We start from the raw sequence: 18305 nt of genomic DNA, 5'->3' as shown, positions 1-18305 counted from the left end.
TACAACTGTCATCCCAGCACTTAGGAGGCTGAGGAAGATTGAGAGTTGTAGGCCAGTGTGGGCTACATTGTGAAGCACTGTCTTCAAACCACCAAAATAAATAAATAAATAAATAATTTTCTAAAGTTGGTCTCAATCACAATTCTAGAGATAGACAGAAAGCAGAGTTTCCAGTGGCAAAAGTCTAGCAATTAAGGACTTGTGTTCTGATTCTAAATTGCCAATCCCATGCCTTGGCCAAGTCTGTCTGCTGGAGTTTCGCTTCCTTGTGTCTAAGATGAGAAAATTCACTGTGATTCCTGGACTAACTACCCTTCTGTGGTACTGTGGACATTCAAGCACTGAACAAGCAGGACATTACATCTGAATGACGGGGAAAATCAGGAAGATAAGGCATGGAGCAAGGCTACCATGTTTTCAAAAACCATCAGTCTCTGAGCTCACTTCCCTTTTGTGATAGATTAAAAAAAAAGTTTTGGTTTTTAAGGTATCAGATAAAAGTCATTCTCCCAGGGGCAAGAGACTTTGGGTTTGATATGTTACCTCAGTAATGAATGGTGTGACTGGAAAATGTTTTCTGACAATTCATTCCCGAACCTCTTGGGGTGAGGTGATAGGAGGTGAAATGAAAAGGAATTGACGTCCCTCAATTCCACCCAAAGTAGGGGAAAAGAAGCATTGCAGAAAGGAATATGCCTTTCCTAAGTGGAAGAGTTTGAAAGTTTGAAGGTGAAAGAATATTAGAGCATGGAGTCGTGCATATATCACCTGCACAATCTGCTCATTTTGTAAATTTTATAAATGAGGAAACTCAGCAAGGTTTTGGACACAGCCTAATGTGTGTTAGAACAAGGGTCAGAGTTAGGCTCATGATTGAGGTGGAAACAGTCCATAAATGTTAGGATAAGGAACACAGTCTTCATTGCTTTATTCCCCAGCTCCTAGTTTAGTACCGGCATAGAGCAGGTGCATCATGGTCACAGGCCGGACTGATGGACTGACTTGATTGAATGGACACATGAATGACACAGTTGGTTCCCTGTTAACCAGCCAGACTCATACACGGTCCATTTCCGGTCTATTTCATCTGAGATATTAGAGGGCTCTCTCTACTTTCCGTGACCAACGCTTTCTTCCTCTGAAATATTACTTCTTCTCTGTTGATGTGACAGGGTAAATATCAGAATGCTTACAGGATGTGGATGGTGCAGTGTAACAGAGAACTGGGGTTTTCTTTGAGGTGACTGCATATTTGCAGCCTTGATACAAGAATTATTGTAACCAGACACCTTGTAGTGTGGGCTGGTGCTCTGTGGGGGTGGCAACCACTCGTGATTGTATGGTACAGAGACAGTAGGAGGAAGTCCACAGTTCAATTGGAGAATTAAAACTGCACCTAAACAGAGCGGCCCTTTAGTTTTTTCCTCTGCAGAATCCATGTTTTCACATCTTTCCTTCAATTGTGTCCTGCTGCTACTGCTGCTCCTTTCAAGTAAGTGTGGGCATTTACAGTTGGAGAATGATATTTTAGGGAATGCAAGAGTGAGGTACAAGGATGATCTTAGCAATGTGGTTTGTAATAACCCAAGTTTGCAAGCAACCTAAATGTCCACCAGTGGGGGAGTATGTAAATAAATGTGACATATCCACGATACAGTGAGGCTGACCGCACATTCTGCTATAGAATACCTCCAAGCTATAATGCTATTTAAAAATCAAGGGGCAAAATAATACATATATCAGTCTTCCATTTGTGTGCATGTGTTGCTGGGAATATGTGGACTTTTTTTATGGATAGGTGTTAGGAAAGAGAGCTGGGAAACAGGAAAATGTTGGCAAAGAGTTGGTTTCCATACACATTTTATGCTCTTTGAATGTTTTACCATATAGGTGTATGTATATAAACGTGTACATATATATGTTGTATAAAGGATTTCATTTTAAACCTCAAATCAACCTGTAAATGGTTTCAAATATGCGAACTTCTTATTTGGTCAAGCTTTTTATTTGATGTGTCTCGAGTGTGTGTGTGTGTGTGTGTGAGAGAGAGAGAAAGAGAGAGAGAGAGATAGAGAGAGAGATATTCACTCAGGATAGTCACCCCTGGTTGATGAATAGACAACTAGCCCAGATGGGTGGGACATTTTCCTGCTAACAATGACCATTTTCTGGTTGTCAGTTTCCATCAGCTCTGTCATTCATGTTTATGAAACTAGTGTCGAATTCTCCCCTAGGGTGGTGGTTCTGAAAGAAGGGCCCAGGACCCAAAAATGTGGAAACTGTGAGAAATATAAGTTCTTAGACTCCACCTCAAACCAACTGATGTAAACTCTAGTGGTTGAGCCCCATGATTGGTGGGGTTTTTGTTTTGTCTTGTCTTTTGTTTTTTGAGACAAGGTCTCATAGCCTAGGCTGGCCTAGAACTCTCCATCCTCCTGCCTCAACCTCCCAAGTGCTGGGATTATAGTTGTGTGGCAACACATCCACCACCCAGTGGTGTTTAACAAGGCTTCCTGGTGATTCTGATGCCTCTCAAGCTTGAGAGTCATGGATATACTGAATCATCCCCCAAGCAGGACAGCAGCAGTGGTTTCCTCTTTTTTTCTTCCATAAAGCATTACTTGTAGCCTTCCTGAAATGAATTAACCTCTCTCAGGGTCTTGCTCTTCTCTCTCTGTTCAGAGTCTTTGGACGGGGCATACACAGTGGAGATGGGTCAGAATGCCTATCTTCCCTGCAGCTACACTCCATCCACCCTGGGGAAACTTGTGCCTGTGTGCTGGGGCAAGGGACCTTGTCCTGTGCTTTCATGTCAGAATTTGTTGCTCAGAACTGATGAGAAGAACGTGAATTTTCAAAAATCCAGAAGATACGAGCTCAAGGGGAAATTACACAAAGGAAACGTGACCCTGACTATATTAAATGTGACTTTAGCTGACAGTGGGACCTACTGCTGCCGGGTAGAAATCCCAGGCTTAATGAATGATGAAAAATCAAATGTGGAGTTGATCATCAAACCAGGTGAGTAGACCTTTGTGTGCCTTCTGTGTGCATATAATTCACCTGTTAGTCATAAAGAATATACTGGTTGTTATTATCTCTGATCTCCCTAATATTAGTTCTGGGTGTTGGCCCTGAAGACCCAAAGTTTAACAGGCCCTACTTGTGATGCCTAGTGATGTTTAATACCCCCATGTGTTTTGAAACTCATGGATGGGATCTACAGAATGGGAAGAATAGCCTCGACCAGGGTTCAAGATCCTGATAGATCACTAGAATCACCTGAAGAGTGTTTGGCCACTATAACAGCTCAGGCCCACAAACCAGAGGAGTCATCATCTCTGAGGATGGAGTCTCAGCAGTATCTTTTTACAAAGACTACCCCATGCACAGCTGTGCATGTGTGTTGGGGTGTATGTTCTTGTATGTTCTCAGATTTATAGAGCACATACTTTGTGGCCAGATGAATCAGAGTTCTAATTCAACTCTGTTTCTTACTCTTTATATAGTCTTGGGCAAGATATTTCAACTCTATGACCTCCTCCTCTGTAAAATATGATAATAATACCTACATATAGGCCACTGGAAGGATTTATTGAGATAATATTTTATGTGAAGCTTTTAATATGGCCATATGCTAGTTCTGTAAGTTAGGCTGTAACAATGATGACTGTACCTTGCCTCTGATACACTGATACATAATGAAGGTGTCCAGGTATGTTGGGAAACTGAGGCTCTGTTTCTCTTAATTTACTGTCTTTCACGTGTTTTCTGCTACTCCATTTGATCTACTGAAACAAACTCGCTGCTTTCAAAAAAGCCTCATGCTTAATATTTGTTTCTGACATTAGCCAAGGTCACCCCTGTTCCACCTGCACAAAGAAACTTTACTGTAGCCCACCCAAGGATGCTGACCACTGAGGAACATGGCTCAGGTAAGACAGGGGCATAGGAGAAGCCCTTTAGCAGTTATCTGGAGTCAGAGGATTATGACCATGAGAAAAAGTCAAGGAAAACAGTTCAAGAATAGAGGCCTGAATGTTTCTCTGCACCTGAAGTAGAGTTTCAGGTAAGGGAGGTGGTGGAGGCACACCTGTGTGTGTGTGAGGGAAGGCACCCTGAGTTAGGTTTCTGGATTAGCCACAAACCAGCCATGCGACTTGAGCCAAGGCCTTTCACTTCTCTGGATCTTAGCTTCCTCTTCTGTCCTAGGAATGGGTCCAGAGACCCCCAGATTTCCTGACCCAGTAAAACTCCACCCCTGCTCCTCCCTCTCCCAAAAAAATTTTTTGGTGACCTGTGTATTTTGCCAAATAAGGAAAGAAAAATATCCACTGTTGTCATCATTTCATTTAAAAAGGCAGTCTTTTAGTCTTTGTTTTACTTAAATTTTAACTTTAAAAGCTTTAATAAATTATTCTTCTATTTTACTTAAATATTAAGTAAATTTTATCTAATGAGAAACTCATTACGTGGTCTTCATTATTTTCTGATTTTCTCTTGAACTGGTAATGTTTCCTACAAATTGGTCCCAGTCCTGAGCTCTGAAGTATACCTGCTTTGAATCCTAGCTTTCTTAATCAATAGCTTGGTGACCACAGAGAAAGTAAATCTGTAAGACTCAGTTTCTTGCGAAGTGTGGTGGTACATGTCTATAATTCCAGCACTCATGAGGCTGAGGTGGGAGGGGGGAAATCTCAAATTCAAGGACAGCCTAGGCTACGCAGCAGGACCTTGTCTCAAAAGAACAAAAATAAGGAACTGGAGATGTGACCTGCCTAGCAAGACTGAAGCCCTGAATTCTAAATTCCAGAAGTTCCACCGGGAAAAAAAAAAAAAAAAAGTAAAAGAAAGAAAAGAAAAAAGGAGACTCAGTGTTTTCATTTGAAAATGGGAAAATAATCATATATCCTGTTGTGGTGAGCATTCAACAGGTTCCACAATCTATTCTGGAAAGTAGTTTGTAGTAGTACTAAGCACTTACTGGTGCTAAGCACCAGGTCTGACACTTAAGTGCTGAGGAGATGGTGATGACTACATTTGAATTCTGTTATGGCTGTCTCATCCCAAACCCACTGCCACCTACACTCCAGCCATGACGTGGGTTCCACAGGAAGAACATTCCAACTTCTTCTAGCTGCTCTACCCGCTTTGACTGATAGCCAAATCTGTGTGAAAATTAGCTGTGCCAGCACCACAGTGTTTCATTTTACAGATCATTTTCACAGCAAAATGAAATTCACAGGAAGTCAGTCTGGTCATTCAGACCAAGAATACTAGTTATAGGGAAGCAGAAGTTGGATTTTCATTTGAAAATATTATGTGTGCTCAAGATTCATGTTTACTTTATAGTTCCACACTGTGGTTTTTAGAGTTTATATTGCTTTCAGGGAATGAGAACACGAAAAGTGGACCATAACCTCTTTCGCATTTTTCCTTAGATAATTTTAGGCTGAGATTATGACTTTATAAAATTTAAATCATAGCCTGTTAAATTAGTATTTAGTTAAACACTTTATGCATTTCTAAGAGTTTAGACTTTGAGGGTATCAAAAGGTGATGGTGACATTTGAGGAGTTTCAAAATTTCTGACTCAGCCACAAAAATGAATTAGCACCTTTAATGTTCCCAAAGCTGACAAGAGTTTGTTTTAAAGAATGTAGGGTCTATAAGACCAAGGTCTGTGCCCATTCTGTTTGCTGTTTTGTCCTCTGTACTGGGTGTAGTGCACATTTGTTGAGTAAATGAGCAGATGAAGAAATGGACAAATGAACAAAAAGGGAAGATAATGGCTGGCAGCTGAGCAATGTGACCTTCCTCATAGTGGTGACAATGTCAAGGTGAGGGTTGTTGAAGTCAAAAGAGTTGGGAATGTGTGTTTAGAGCCATGTGCACCTAACTAGGAAGCCATTTCCATCACTCAGTAAGCTGTGTGGCCTGGGTAAATTATTTCTTGAATTCTCAGTTTCTTCCTCTAGCTATACTTACTTTAGGATAGTTATTTTGAATGCTGAATGAGATATTTCATTAAAAGAGTTGAACCCGTTCAAGAAAATGAATTTTTGTTGTCTTTCAAGGTCTAGTTAGAATATAATGACTGAGTGTTAGCAGTGTTACTGGATTGTTGTAGAATGCATTAGGGCTCCCTGGACAAAATAAAGTGCATATTCACCGCACTTTATAAAACATAGTAATGGGTGAAAAGATGTGGTCATCATGAAGTTGATTTGTAAGCATTCAGTACATTTTATTGGTCTCCCAATTTTTTTTTTTCATTTGGTAGCATTGGGAGTTGAACTCAGGCCTCATGCTTGCTTAAAGACATTCTACTTCTTGAACCACTTCATCAGCCCTTTTCGGCATTGGCTATTTTTGAGAAAGGGTCTCGCTTTATGCCTAGTCAACCTGTTCCTCAATCCTCCTATTTGTTCTTCCCTGCATAGCTGGGATGGCAAATGTGTACTACCATGCACAGCTATTGAGTGAGATGGGGGTCTGGTGAACTTTTTACCTGGATTGGCTTCCAACTGCCATGTTCTCAATCTCTGCTTCCCAAGTAGCTAAGCTTAAAGGGGTAAGCAACTGTGCCTGGCCTCCCAATGAATTATTGTGATGATATGGAGATGAAGTAATTTCAAATAGGATTATAGACATCTTTAAAGTTTTTCTTTAACTCATATGAAAAACATCTTAACTACTGGCTGTTTTTCCTCCTTTTGCATGCATCTTGTGTGTATAGCTGAGACACAGACACTGGGGACCCTCCATGATAAAAATCAAACAGTAAGTGACTTTTTGTGTGTGTGCTAACATTGAGAAAAGAAGTTTGGTTCTAGACTTCTTTCAAGGTCACCCTTTTCTTGGGGAAAAAGCCTGGCCTCCCTCAGCTTCAGAGTCCACAGCCATAGCCTGTTCTAGGGAATAGGCCATTGGAAGGATGGAAGGAGTGTGTGGCTCATGATAAGTGATGGAAAACCAAAAAGAAGAAACACCAGTGTTCTGTCCTCTTTTCAAACATCACAACAGAAGGTTCAACGACTGCAGTTTAGAACACATTTCATCTGGCTTTCTTTGCAATCCTAATGAGAAATGTTATTTGTTGGCTTAAATCTATTCATTTATATAATCACAAGCTATAAATCAAGAACATGCAAAGCCAAGATTTAGGTATTTTACTATAAAACAATAGTTCATTTTACCACAATCTTAATGTTTCTTACCCTCATGGAGCAAAAGAAAAACCACTAGGAAGAAATCTCGAGGATGCCATGTATCCAGGAGTCTGCATTCATTTGACTCAGTTTCTCTACTTATATTCACAACCTGTGCTCAGCATATTTGGTTTGTTTCTCTCTCTTGGCAATCAAGGACCATCTTTAAGTACTTCTGTGGGCCCACAGTGCTTGGTGGTGTTGAATAAATGAAAGATTTAACTTATTTGACCTCTTTGTTTTTAAAGTATTATTATAATTGTTTTTAAAGGAAGAATATAAACTGAAATTTTAGAAACAGAAGGAATTTTTGTGTCTCTCAGTTATCAGAAAAATTAGAGTAACAGCAATTAGCTACAGTTGACTGAATTTATCATGTACCAGGCCTAGTGCTAAGCATTTTGTATTTTTTGTCACTTAATTTTCCCAATAACGCTACATAGTCACTGAACTCTTGATAATGGAGTCCACATTTGAACCCAGGACTGTATGGCTGCAAACCCTGGTTCTTAAATCACTACTTTTCTATGCAAATAGGGATTTCCCATCAAAACATCAAATGCAGACCCCTCTGAAACCCCCAGGGAATACAGGATCTTGAACCGATAGGACTCCACTCTAAAGCCCATGGAGGAGGATGTGGTAAAGAGCCCCTTCTGCACCCGCAGAAAGAAGGGAATACTTTATTTCTTTGTTAACTCCAGGGTTGAAGCTCATTAATTTCTTTGGTGGTGAGAGACTTGTCTAGAAGGGGATAGATCAAGAGTGGTTTTTTGGTCCCTGCAATCCTGTGAAGCCAGGAAAGGGATGATCTGATTCATAAATCCCCAGACTGGCTGAGCACATAGCTGATTTCTGTACATTTGTAGCTTGAACTCTGTTTGTCTTTCTCTAGCAAAAGTCTACACTGGCTAGTGAGTTCCAAGACTCCAGAACAACTACCAGCACAGGTGTCTCCATGAGAGTAGGACTCTCTGCTGGACTGGCTTTCACATTCATCTTCAGTGCTTTTATTCTCAAATGTAAGTATTTCAGCAGCACTCCTCTCTCCCTCTGAGGAGGAACTGTTCATAGAACCACTATAAGCCTAGATAGAAATATGACTTTATAATTGTACCTAAAGTTGATTAGACGAAGTACCATTTGCTTCTCCAAACCCTAAAAGTAGTGGTAGCCATCAATTCCTCATTGCTTCCATGAATCAGACAGGGACTGTGCTAAGTATTTTATGTATATCTTGTCTTCATTTCATAAGGTAGTAGAATTATTATCCTCATTTCACAGTGGAGGAAAGGGAAGTTTAGAAGGAGTAAGCCACTTTCCCAAGGATTCAGAAACAGCCAGGTCTGTGGCCTTACCACCCTGAACACTCCTGGTCTCATCGTCAGAATCAGCAAGACACGAGGCTGGACTGAATTCCAGGCATACGATCCCAGTACCTGGTCTGCACATCTTTTGTTAAGAAAGCTCATCTTTTGAGTTTACCAATACATCTAGGCTTATTAGGAAGCACAACAAAATCTACCTCTATCTGTGTTTCTTTGCTTCTGTGTTTCTATATTTGTTTCTCTGGCAGAACTCCTTAACACTGATCAGGACCAGGGTTGCAGTTCTTGATTTCCCCCATCCCGGCCCTCAGATGCACAATTTTTTCTAGGTTACCTACCTTATTGAAAAATATTCTGAAACTGTAATTGGAAAAAGTATGAAGTATAATTTATGTACAGTAAACTGCATACTTAAAGTCTGTTCAATTTGATGATTTTACTCAGAAACCATCACCCCACTCAGTATCCAAATAATTCCTATCATCCCAAAGCTTCACACACTTTTCTGACTGTGATACATTCTCTTTTCTTTGGGGACAGAGGCAAGACTTTATACCTTAGAGTTAAACACATTTTAGCTGCCTTTCCTACTAACGCACAACATGGACTATGTGTGTAGTGTTACCAACCATCTCAGATTTGCATAGGACTGAAGGGGTTCTAAGATATGGGATTTCCACTGGCAAAACTGGGCCAGTGTGGGGAAAACCAGGAAGAGTTGGTCACCCTAACTGTGGCCAGTGCTTTAGGTAGATCAAATCCTCTACCCTGTGTGACTAACACCAGCATTGTTCCAGCAGATGATCTGCAGGCTGGCAGGTTAAGTAACTGGCTCAAATTTGCACAGTTAATTGATGGATATAGGATTTGAAACCAGGCCTGTCCAGTTTTTCATCATTGTTTTCTGCCATTATCAATAAATGGATTGTTCAGAGAAAGAAAATAGCCTGCCATCCTCACTTACCAGGACTTACCCAGTGATGGCAGTAGACTTTGGGAACTGATCACATGAGTATGACGTCTAGAGACAAGAATTAGGGAGAAATGATAACACATGCTACTTTTTCTTTAAAGTTCTACCAAGGCCTATAAGTTAGACGATTCCAGTTTACATAAAAGTAAAGAGGCACAGGATATATCTGATGCTTTGTCCATGCACACACAGCATCGACTCTCCACTCACAGTCCACATCCATGGGTTCAACCAGCCTCAAATAAAAAAAATTTGTATTTGCATTGACATGTGCAGATTTTTTCCTCATTCCCTGAATGAGTTAGTCAGGGCTGGGATGTAGCTCGGTGGTACAGCACTTGCCTAGCATGCGTGAGGCCCTGGGTTCGATCCCAGCACCAAAAAAGAAAAGACAAAAAAAAAAAAACCTCTCCCCTAAATGAGTTAGTCAACAACTATTTTATAGTGTTTACATTGCATTAGGCATTACAAGTAATCTAGATCTGATTCAAAGTAGATGGTAGGGTGTGCTTAGGTTACATGCAATATTATGCCATTTATATTTGGAACTTGAGCATCCTCAGATTCTGCTGTCCATGGACAGGGGTGGAGGGTTTCCTGGACCCAACCACAGTGGATACAGAAGACAACTGTGCGTTTTTCCCAAAGCATAGCATGGCTGTTTAGAAGAAAGTTCTGTTCAATTTGCACTTTTGTTCTTGGAAGTTGCTGGAGAAAATCTTACAATTGAGGTGGTAGGTTTTTAAGTCATGACCTCACAGGCACAAATTGGCTCAGTAATGCCCAGCAATGCTATATCTTTTTAGTGCATTCCCTGAGATGGCCTTCCACACCTCACTGTTGCGCACACCTCTTTTACCCATCTCTCAATTGCCCATCAAAAGTCTATTTCCTTTGCCAAGATTTCAACCCTCTTTTTATCCTTTTCTTTTGAAGAGTATTTCCTTTTCTGTTTATGATATTTTCAATAGTCCAAACATTCCTTTCTAGCTACTCCCCTCCCTCCTCACTCCTTCACAGCCATATATCTCAATTGAGTTACTTCTTCCTACCCTTAGTACTCTCCCCATAACCTTGGGTCTGGGGTTTGAGCTTAGGGCTTCACTTGCAAAGCAGGCACTCCACTTGAACCACATCTGCAGTTCCTTCCCTTTGATGATTTTCTACATGTCTTAGAATAAAATCCAAATTCTTTTTTTTTTTCAAATAAAAAAGTTTTAAAATCCAAATTCTTGATTATGGCTGAAAAGGTCCTCAGATTACCTCTCAGACTTTATCTAGGGTGTTTCTCTCTCATTCTAGCCATGGTTTTGGTTTCAGGCACTCGCTAAGATCTTTACTAGGGGTTTCCTCTTCCTGGAATACTAGGCTCTTGACACAGCTGACTCATTCTCTTCTTTTAGAACTGAACTTAAATGTCTTCTCTGAGAGCGCCTCCCAGACCACCTTCTCTGGTATCTGTTTCAGTGTGGTGTTGGTTTTTTTCATAACTCACCACAATTTGAAATTATTTCATTTGTCTTCTTTCTCTCTATCTGTCTTTCTGTCTATCTCTCTTTCTATCTCTCTCTTTCTTTCTGTCTCTCTCTTTATTTTCTCCCTAGCTAGAATGCAAGCTTTGTGTCCCAGGTGCCTAGCAATGAGCCAGACACATAGACAATGCCTTACGTGGCTCAAGTGGTAGTAAGCGTGAGGCCCTGAGTTCAAACCCCAATACCACCAACCCTCCCAAAAAAATACCTCCCCAAAACAACAATGTACCTTTGCTGTTTTCTAGTACAGTCCTAAGACACACATTGGGAGGTCAATTTAGTTCAATCTAAGCTGAGGCCAGAGTTTCCTAAACAACTCTTGTCTAGTGAGCCTATTTTATTTTAATCTCACTTATTTTATAAAAACTCTTTTTTTACTTCTCTTCCCCATTTACGTAGGGTATTTTCATAGGAAGAAGAAGTTGCAGAACTTAAGGTAAGAATAATGGAGGGGGTGGGGCAGTCTCGGAGGTGTGGCTTTATCTTTGCTCTGAGACATGCTGGCCTGGGGATTTGGGATCTGAGCCTGAACTTCCCTTGCACTCTTGCTAATTATGAAGTGAAAACCTAACATGCTGCTCTCTTTACTCCCTGATATGTCTAACTTCCTTAGTTCTAAAGTGAAGGAGTATAATTTATCTTTCTAATATTAAGAAATGCTTACTCTAAATTAATATATATTTTTTCCAATTAACTGAGCCTTCAATGGATTGACACCTACCATGTCCAGGGAATTGAGCTGGACATTGGTGTGACCAAAGTGAACAAGGAAACCAGAATCTCCTGTCAGGGCTTTCATAGCCCAGCCCGGGTGATCTCGGCTCTAATATCGAAGTAGGGTCACCTGGACACTTAACACAGGCCCAGCCCTGGAGCACATGAGTGGGATCTCGGGGATGCAGCCAAGAGGCAGCTTTCTGAAAGCTCTCCAGGTCACTCTCCTGAGAGTCACCAGGAGAGCTTTCAGAACTGTCATGTAACGCTCAGCCCTGGCTCCTGTGTGCACATCCGTTCCCAGCAGGCACAGACTGCGTAATTATTACTGGAGTTTCCAGTTTTCATGATCTTTGGTTTCTGAAGAGAATATATATTTTAAGAAAAAAATGAGCATCATTGAATACTACCTAAACCACTAACCTTTCTAGATGAAGTAAAATATGGTATATTATAAAGACAAAATAATGAGCAGTAAAAGTCACATAAGTCAAAGAAAACAGTCAATTATCACCAAGCCCTAGTGGCTTACACCTGTAATCCTAGCTACTGAAGAGGCTGAGATAGGGAGAGGATCAAAGTTCGAGGCCAGCCCCGGCAGATAGTTCTGGAGACCCCATCTCCAAAATAACCAGAGCAAAATGGATTGGAGGTATGGCGCTAACAGTAGACTGCCTGCTTTACAAGCGTGAAGCCCTGAGTTCAAACCCCACTTCCACCAAAACAAACAAACAAACAAACAAACAAACAAAAGATTCAATTGTCAGTACTGCTATTCATGATTAGAGCTGGAACTTGGAAATGTAACATTCATAGGGAACATTTCAACTCATTACTTGTGAAATTATGTGTTCATGTCCATCTTTCCCTATTAATTGTAAACTTCATAGAAAATGAGGAGCTTGTAGTCCATGTCAATAGCTGTCTCCCCGGCATGGTGCCTAGTGTCTGTCAATAATAAATATTAATGACTGGATGAATAAGAACTCTTTTCAGCAGCACTGTGAGGTAGGGCACTCGTTATTCCCATTTCACAGAAGAGAATACTGAGACTCAAAGTTTGCTAATACATAACCTCTAAAGGATTTTTGTTTTTCATTTGCTGCTGCACAGAGCAATGTGTACCACACGAAGTATTTCTTGGATACACATTTAAAAAAACCCAATCTCCCCAAGTCACAAGGCTGGAAAGTCACAGAGAATTCAAACTCAAGTCTGATCGTGTCTATACTTATTTCTTTCTCTTTTTTCCTTCTAAATTGTTCAAGTCCATAGAAGAACTGGAATAACAACCTAGGAACAATACAGCTCTTTACCTAAATTTCTCACATGGCATCTTGGCACAACTGCCTTATCTGTTTCTCAATTTGCACAATGTTTTGGTCTGAATCATTTCTAAGGAACTTACAGACGTCTTGACAGGTCACCTAAACACTTTAGTTTATAACTCCTAAGAATGAGGGATATATGGTTCTTCTTGTATCTCAGAAAATCAAGATTCATTCAAATTGCATTAGTTCCCCAAATTATTATCTAGCTTCCCCCAGTCAGCATCTGATCAAGGGTCATGCCCTTCCTTTGGTTGCTGTCTCTTCAGCAAAGCCAATTCTTTGAACTCTCTTCTGTGTTCCCTGGCAAATACTTAAATCAACTAAAACATTTTATTTTCACAGCCTCATCACCCTGGCCAACCCCTCTCCCTCCGGGTTAGCAAATGCAGCAGCAGAGGGGATGCGCTCAGAGGAAAACATCTACACCATCGAGGAGAACACCTATGAAATGGAGGATCCCTACTACTGCTATGTCAGCAGCGAGCAGCAATGCTGACCGCCTCTGGATTGTCACCTTTCAACGCCATTGAATCCAGCTTCTTCATTTTTGACCTTGACATTGTCCTTTGCGAAAACGATAAGAACACATCAACTGAGAAGTTTGAGAGATTCTGTCTACAGCCACTAAGAACAACGTTTCTATTTTCTGAAGATAATTAGCTCATATGGGGATTGAACTGTGACTTCTGCTGAATTTAGACAGGCACAATTCCAGTCAACAGGGCCATCCAACCCACAGGCATGTTGGCACAAAATTGTGCTTTTATAAAGATTAGGAGTTCTTGATGTGAGGTCTTTGGAGCTCCAGGAGTTTCATGATGCATCCATGAAACTCCAGAAAATGTAGGAAAATTGTGTGTTTAGATACTCATGTTTCTTTCGGGCACAGGAAATCTAAAGGGACCATGATTTTCACGGCAATCTGTGGTCATGGCAGGTTAAGAAAGGACAGGAACAGGACTACAGGATCTAGAAGCTTCCCTCTGAGTCTCCAAGTCCATGCTTCTCTGAATGTTGCCTCTCCAACAGTGGGCACCACCACACACCTCCCCTTGCTCACAGGTCTATGCGGAAAGAAAGCACACGTGTGTGTGGCCAAGTTTTTCTTGTGCTCTCAAAGGGAAAGATTCTGACCAAGTTCACCATACATGGAGAAAACTGGAGCTGTATTGTCCATAGAAGAAAATCCAGTGACTAGGATGCAAATTCTGTTTCCTGGTAGAAAGAAGACAAAGGCCTCCAGAAATCTGCACTGTTGGCATGAGACCCCTTGAAGGAAAGACACTGGTCCCCGAGCTTAAATTCCAAGATGGTAGAGATTAGGTTTGTCTTGTTTTTTGCTGTATCCCTAGTGGTTGGCCTGGCCTGGCTCTGATACATACTAGAAACGTGCTAAAAATCTTCACAATGAAAAAATTAAGCAGAAAGATGAAGTTTTCTAGAAAAATTTCCTTGAAGAATTCAGACAGAGCATGACTACAGCCTCAGTTCTTGGAGAACCCACAAATACGCCCCATGTCTGCTCTTATCCAGGTCAATGTGTCCTTTTGTTTTCCAATGTCATCTCCCACTGCAGGCTCTTGGCAGTCTGTCATCTTTTCTGTTTCCCTCTCTATGCTGAGTCCTCCTTAGCATATAAAGAAAAAATCAACAAAAAGGACCTGTCCCAGCCTGAAAGTGTCCCTCCCCAAGTGAGGCCTGAATTGCCACTGTTTGGCATGAGAAGAAGTCGGTCATGGAGGACGCAGACAATTTGTGTCTAGAGATCCTTCCAGCAGTCTTGCATGACTTACAGCGTTTGGGCTATATCTAGATAGCCTGGGAGGGCACTGGCTTTCTGTAGGTAGATATATAAGGGACATAATTTCATAAAATTAATTATAGGCAGCAGTTCTCCTGCAGGCTAAAAAGTTCATCACGAGTGTTTTAAGTTCATAAAATTCTAGTAGGAAAGAATCTTAGAACATATTTATTTAGACCAGGGCAATGGTTCTCCTGCAAAAAAAATTCTTATCCCACAAAAATCTTTTAACGAGAATGTGCGCACAGAGAACTACCAAAATGTTTGTAAGAAACTTTTTACATCAATAGGGAAATAGTTCATTACATGGTACAGTTAAAAAAAAACTGGGCAGTTCCTTCCTCCCTCCCCCGCCCTCCCTCTCCCCTCCAACCCTTCTCTGCCTTTCTCTTTCCTTCCTTCCTTTCTTCCTCCCTCCTTTCCTCCCTCCCTTGCTACCTTCCTTCCTTCCTCCCTCCTTCCCTCTCTCCCTTTTCTTTCCTTTCTTTTCTTTCTTTCTCTTATTAGGTGGTTACCAGAAGCCTGGTACTTTGCTTGGTTCTGGGACTACAGAAAGGACCAAACAGATACATCCCTGGTCCCGTGGAATGTCTAGTTGACCTGTCAGGAGGAAGATTCATGTCCATTTATTTACTGGACACTTATTAACAAGTACTTTGTGCCAGACACTGTTCTAGTCTAGCCAAGAATGGAGCAGTCAGCACTGCCTGCCACAAGCTTTTCCTACTTGTCAGAGGAGACTGCTGTATTTTTTTTAAAGTTCCATAATAGTGTATATGAGTAATGATTTTTTTGCCTCAAAAATGTGGAAAAATGTATCAGAGTTAATATGGTTACACCATGGGGACAAATGGCTGAAACAGACATTCACTTTTTCCTTTTACACACTCCCATTGTAATTTGAATGAATTCTCCCACTTTCTTTTTTATAATAAAAATGAATTTAATCAATGGTTTCCTGTCTGCTGTCCTCTTTATAAAAAGAAATGTAGACCTAACTAGGTTAAGGTTAAGGTCAAAGTCAGCAGACTGTGGTAGTAAGTCAGGACTGGAACCCAGGTTTCTAGGTTAGCATTCACTCTACATCAAGTGTTTGGAAGAGAGAAGATGGCACAGAAAAGAAGGAGGAGGAGAAGGAAGAAGGAAGGAGGAGGGGGATGAGGAGGAGAAAGAAGAGGAGAAAGGGAAAGGGGTGTAGTTACTCCAAACAGTCCAGGAGACAGCAAGTGGTAACTTAAAGAATTGAACACTGCAATAGGACTGCATTTGTGGTTTGCCCTTGGAAGTACCTTAGCATTTTTTTTTCCAGAGCTGCCAACTGAGACCCCACAGGTTCAGAAAAGAGAAGGTTTCTTGATCTTTTTAGATTGAAGGAAGTAAAATCTTACCATGTTTTATCTGCTCATAACTTCTAAGTTTGGAATTCCCAGTGCAGAAAATGTAAGCAGTTCAATCATTCCTTAAATGATTCAGATAGCATCAAATCAATTTATATAACCAAAAATTGGCTTTCCTCTTTTAAAATAAATATACTATAAGAAGATGTTTTTATGGCAATATATTATTGATCTTTTAAAAACCATTTAAATACATTTAATAAAATGCAATGCACCAATTTTGAGCATACAACTTGAATTTGACAACTATATACACCACAAACAAGATATAAAACATTTCCACCATTCCCAATTCTTTTTGAAGTTCAAATGGTCCTCATGCCTTCTCCTGAAGGTGATCTATTGATTTAAAAAAATAAAACTGGAAACAAATTAACTTTGTTCTGAATTTTTATCAAAAAAAGTCTGGATCCTTCTGGTGATAGGTAGAAATGTCCTAGAGCAGTCCTTTGTAAGATTTTCTATCAAGATGGCAGCTGTCCATTTTCTTGAGTGGTTCTCAAAGTCAAGGAAGGCTTGGATTTTGGTTACTGTTCAGTGGAGAGCCTGTGCAAGGGAGAAGTATGAGTCAGAAATGTTAATTCAGGCTTCTAGACACTCCAAATCCTCTCAACCACATTTACTGTCAGTATGAGTCATGTCAAGTCACTCATCTCAATGATGTCCTAGAAATGTGTGTGCTAATCCCTTCTGTTTATGGCATGACTTTCTTTTTCCAGAGAGACTAGTGAGGTTTTGTTTTGTTTTTTTTTAATGATTATTTATGGTATTTATGTGTGGTGGTGGGGCATTTGTTTAAATGTGCACATTGTGTTAATATGACAATTGTTTTTGGGGTGGGTCACATTTGAGGAATATTTCATTGAGGCTTTAGATTACATTCTTGCAATCTGCTATATGACAAGTTGTCATTTGTGACTTCTACATTTTGTTATTTATACTTTTTCATTCATTATAAATCTAGCTCATGTAAAACGGAAACATTTTACACTCTAATGTATATTTACCTTCTTTTGGTTAGTTCTGAAATATCCGCATAGCTATTTATCTTTATCTAATGTGTTTTTAATTTTATTATCCGCAGTTTTCCTTACCATTACTGCTCAATTTTATAGTCAATTTAGTTCTAGTTAGTAAAAAGTTTAAAGTTGCACAAATACAGGTGAGAATGTTCTGATAATAATGTAGAAATCTGGACGGATTTCTTTATCCCAGAGTTCACTGTTAGATCTTAGAAAAAGTCTCTTGATCTCTTACTGAGTAAGCCTGAGGGTTGAAGTGAGGCTCCAACAGTGAGGGGGCTTTAAACCTGCCAACCCCTGGGCCTCAGTGACCTCTCCATGGTTTCCTTTGTTTTCTAAAACCCTCCCACTCCAGCAAAAATTCCTACTACACACACCACAGCCTAATCATCATGGAAGAAAAGAGCTGTCCAAATTGATATAATTTCAGGTAAAAACTAAGAAATGTGATATTTAGTACTATTCTAGCTGCCTTATTTGCTGCAAGTGTGTCTACAAGGAACACTCTGGATGGGGCAGACAACTTGAAGCCAGTTAGCAAGGCACAGAGCTTGTTGGTTGTCCCTTTTATTCTGAAATAATTTGAGATGTACAGCAAAATCGCTAGGATAGTACCAAGAGATTCTGTTCTGTACCCATCCAGTTTCCTGTAATGGTAACAGCTTATGCACCACGGTTCATTGATCAAAACTAAGAAATTGGCCTAAAACTATTAAGTACATACAGACTTGACTGGGATTCCCACTATTGCTTCTTAAGCTTTTAAATGATTTCAGAAAATTACAGCAGACATTAAGTTTATACTGGAATTCATGATGGGTTGGACCTCCCCAGTGCCACTGCCTAGGAGTGACCCAAGTTATTGCTTTGTCCTTCTCTGTCCCTCACTGCCCAGTACAAATGCCATGGAAGATACAATGCACTTTTGTCTTTCTACTAAAGACATGTAAAAGAATCAGGTGACTTCACCTTGAAGAATTTATTTTATTTAACTCA

General features: G+C 40.3%; 1 protein-coding gene across 1 annotated transcript; it reads left to right on the top strand.

Moving 5' to 3' along the window:
- The first annotated feature begins 1084 nt into the window (after positions 1-1084).
- On the top strand, positions 1085-15832 carry Havcr2 (hepatitis A virus cellular receptor 2). The gene is made up of 7 exons (XM_020184844.2): positions 1085-1492; positions 2683-3021; positions 3852-3935; positions 6740-6783; positions 8107-8233; positions 11444-11480; positions 13432-15832. Exons 1-7 carry the CDS (start codon positions 1438-1440, stop codon positions 13583-13585), a joined length of 840 nt encoding a protein of 279 aa, XP_020040433.1. The 5' UTR covers positions 1085-1437; the 3' UTR covers positions 13586-15832.
- Positions 15833-18305: the final 2473 nt, after the last annotated feature.

Source organism: Castor canadensis, chromosome 16 (genome assembly GCF_047511655.1).
Source record: "Castor canadensis chromosome 16, mCasCan1.hap1v2, whole genome shotgun sequence".
Classification (NCBI taxonomy): Eukaryota; Metazoa; Chordata; class Mammalia; order Rodentia; family Castoridae; genus Castor; species Castor canadensis.
The sequence above is the reverse complement of the archived record's forward strand: the minus strand, read 5'-3'. Positions and strand labels throughout refer to the sequence as shown.

Excerpts from the sequence above, each read along its gene's own strand:
- Havcr2 (XM_020184844.2), top strand. The coding sequence starts at position 1,438 with ATGTTTTCACATCTTTCCTTCAATTGTGTCCTGCTGCTACTGCTGCTC. Across the intron at positions 3,022-3,851 it reads GGAGTTGATCATCAAACCAG|CCAAGGTCACCCCTGTTCCA; the intron begins GTGAGTAGACCT and ends TTCTGACATTAG. Across the intron at positions 11,481-13,431 it reads AAGAAGTTGCAGAACTTAAG|CCTCATCACCCTGGCCAACC; the intron begins GTAAGAATAATG and ends TTATTTTCACAG.